We start from the raw sequence: 2,433 nt of genomic DNA, 5'->3' as shown, positions 1-2,433 counted from the left end.
CACTGACGTTAATGCGAAGATTAAACTGTAACGGTGACGTTAATGTGCAGATTAAACTGTAACGGTGACGTTAATGCGAAGATTAAACTGTAACATTGACGTTAATGCGAAGATTACAGAGACATTAAAAACTTACTGGCGGCTTCCCACTCAGATCTGCTGAGAGTGCCCTGCACACAAACAAACAAAACTGTTAGACCACACATGACTCAACTTGGACAAACCATTCTGAACCGATAGCAACCAGACTGGAAATATGTGTATTCAGAAGACCCACCAGTGGGAGTTGGACGCCGGCTCTGACACAGTTCTCTTCAGCATGGCCGTACTCTCCTCTGCTGTCTGTAGCCTGTCGATCTCCATCCTCACAAGGAAACGGCTGAAAATACAACAAGCACATTTTCACTAAACAGTAACTAGATAGTAATTCACACATTAAATGCATATCAACTACAAGTTCAGTACACAGTAAAATAATCTGCACGGTGAACATGGTTTACTATGACACTACTACAGTACCCATTCAAAACAACGTCCTGTCCTGTTGCTACTTGCAGCTTTCTCGAGAACGTTATGAGAGAGAATCTGCTCAGCCAACATAAAAAAAAAATATGTATTCATCACACAACCGATTCCGACACAAGTCACCCGACCCACGAACAGAAAACTTTATGGCTTAGATGGGACCGAGACGAAGATGACAAAGAAGGACAAAGAACAAAGAAGAACACAGAAGGACAAAGAAGAACGAAGATGGACAAAGACCGTCAAAGAAGAACAAAGAACAGACAGTCTGACAAAAAACAGACGCAGTATGTAGTGTGGGTGTGTGATTGAGACAGAGTGATTGAGAGGGGAACAGAAATGACTAAAAGAGAAGACAGATTTTGGTAACGTCTTAATTTCTTCATCTACATTTAAGTCTCGTCTTTTCCTGAAAGATATTGAGATCAAATCCCTCCCATCACAGCCTGGTCGCCATGACAAGTGGAACACGCTGAGCAAAGGTCATTCAGTCACTTGCTTTGACAGAACCACCGCGCTTATAATGTAGAGCATGAATTTAATGTCTGGAGGTAAAGTTATAACTTAGAATGGAAGAAGTGTTCACTATTTAATTGACGCTACTTTTATTTCTGTTTATCTTACATTAACTGATTAAAAACAACACAAATTACGCTAAAGAGCACTGATTTACCCAAAGGCCCACTTGGATTATTGATTGATAATATACTGTTCTACCTACAGCGACAATGTTTACAACTGATTATTGATTGATTACGTACTGTTCTACCTACAGAGACAATGTTTACAACTGATTATTGATTGATTACGTACTGTTCTACCTACAGAGACAATGTTTACAACTGATTATTGATTGTGTGACGACCCTCTCTGCCTGTTCGTTTGGCTGCCTTCCTTGCAGGTGTGGAGGTGGGCGTGGCAGAGGGTCGTCAGGCAGAGTGGAAGCACCTGAGGCCATTAGCAAGACTGGCCCTGTGTGCCAGAGCACCCAGGATAAAAACCCTCTGGATCCTCAGTTGGTCTCTCGCTCCTTCCTGAGACACCCACTTTGGTTGCGGTTATGGTTTGTTTTTACACTATACAACACTGCATATACTTTACACACACCCACTCACTTACACTGCTGAAATGACTGACTTCACATGTCACTGTTAGTTTATGTTTGTCTTTTATATTACTTTAAACTTCATAAATAATTAATCAACTGCTTCATTGAATGCGTCTCCCTTTTTTGTCATGGCCGTTCGGCCCGGTTTGTGACAATTGATAATATACTGTTCTACTTACAGAGACAATGATTATGACTGATAATTAAATATTTAAATTTCAAGAGCCACTTTGTACCAGTTTTACCTGCAGAGCCATCATCTTCATCATGAGGCTGCGATGATGCTCCTTCTTCACTTTCTCTTCAAAGAACTCAGAAAATCTCTGCTTCACCACCAATCGCATGTTGTAACGCTTCGCCATGCTGACACAAACACAGAGACACAAGTAGAGTACACGAGAACCTTTAGAACCAATAACTTAGTGTACAGTATATTATAATAATTATGATTAATACCCTTTTCCTTTTCCGATGTGAGAGTCAAAGTACAGAGGATGTCGTATGCTCTACAGATTGTAAAGCACTCTGAGGCTAATTTGTCATTCGTGATATTGGCCTTCATGAATAAAATTGACTTGAAAAGAAACTCTAGTTTTACAGTAACACCTGTTCAGAATTTAGTCATCGGTTGCGTGTTTTTATAATTAGTCAAACATCTTTTGCACTCTGAAAACAGTCCTGAAACAGCACTGATGTATTAAACATTTCATTACAACACAAAGATTTTTAACATTCCCGTCTCTCAGTGAAGTGTTATTACTAATAATATGATCTTACTGTTCAAAAAGAGGGAAGTAGAC

General features: G+C 39.8%; 1 protein-coding gene across 1 annotated transcript; it reads right to left on the bottom strand.

Moving 5' to 3' along the window:
• Nucleotides 1-6: 6 nt before the first annotated feature.
• Nucleotides 7-2,427, bottom strand: LOC116376810 (mRNA cap guanine-N7 methyltransferase-like). The gene is made up of 4 exons (XM_031838292.1): nt 2,411-2,427; nt 1,879-1,996; nt 278-379; nt 7-170 (listed from the first exon to the last, which is right to left on the bottom strand). Exons 2-4 carry the CDS (start codon nt 1,993-1,995, stop codon nt 114-116), a joined length of 276 nt encoding a protein of 91 aa, XP_031694152.1. The 5' UTR covers nt 1,996; nt 2,411-2,427; the 3' UTR covers nt 7-113.
• Between the last annotated feature and the right edge of the window lie 6 nt (nt 2,428-2,433).

This window comes from Anarrhichthys ocellatus, unplaced genomic scaffold (assembly GCF_004355925.1).
Source record: "Anarrhichthys ocellatus isolate YVR2014 unplaced genomic scaffold, GSC_Weel_1.0 scaffold622, whole genome shotgun sequence".
Taxonomy (NCBI): domain Eukaryota; kingdom Metazoa; phylum Chordata; class Actinopteri; order Perciformes; family Anarhichadidae; genus Anarrhichthys; species Anarrhichthys ocellatus.
The sequence above is the reverse complement of the archived record's forward strand: the minus strand, read 5'-3'. Positions and strand labels throughout refer to the sequence as shown.

Coding starts and splice junctions, on each gene's coding strand:
- LOC116376810 (XM_031838292.1), bottom strand. CDS start 1,995: ATGGCGAAGCGTTACAACATGCGATTGGTGGTGAAGCAGAGATTTTCT. Junction 380..1,878: donor TGAAGATGATGGCTCTGCAG/GTAAAACTGGTA, acceptor TTGTATTTTCAG/CCGTTTCCTTGTGAGGATGG. Junction 171..277: donor CCGGCGTCCAACTCCCACTG/GTGGGTCTTCTG, acceptor GTTTGTGTGCAG/GGCACTCTCAGCAGATCTGA.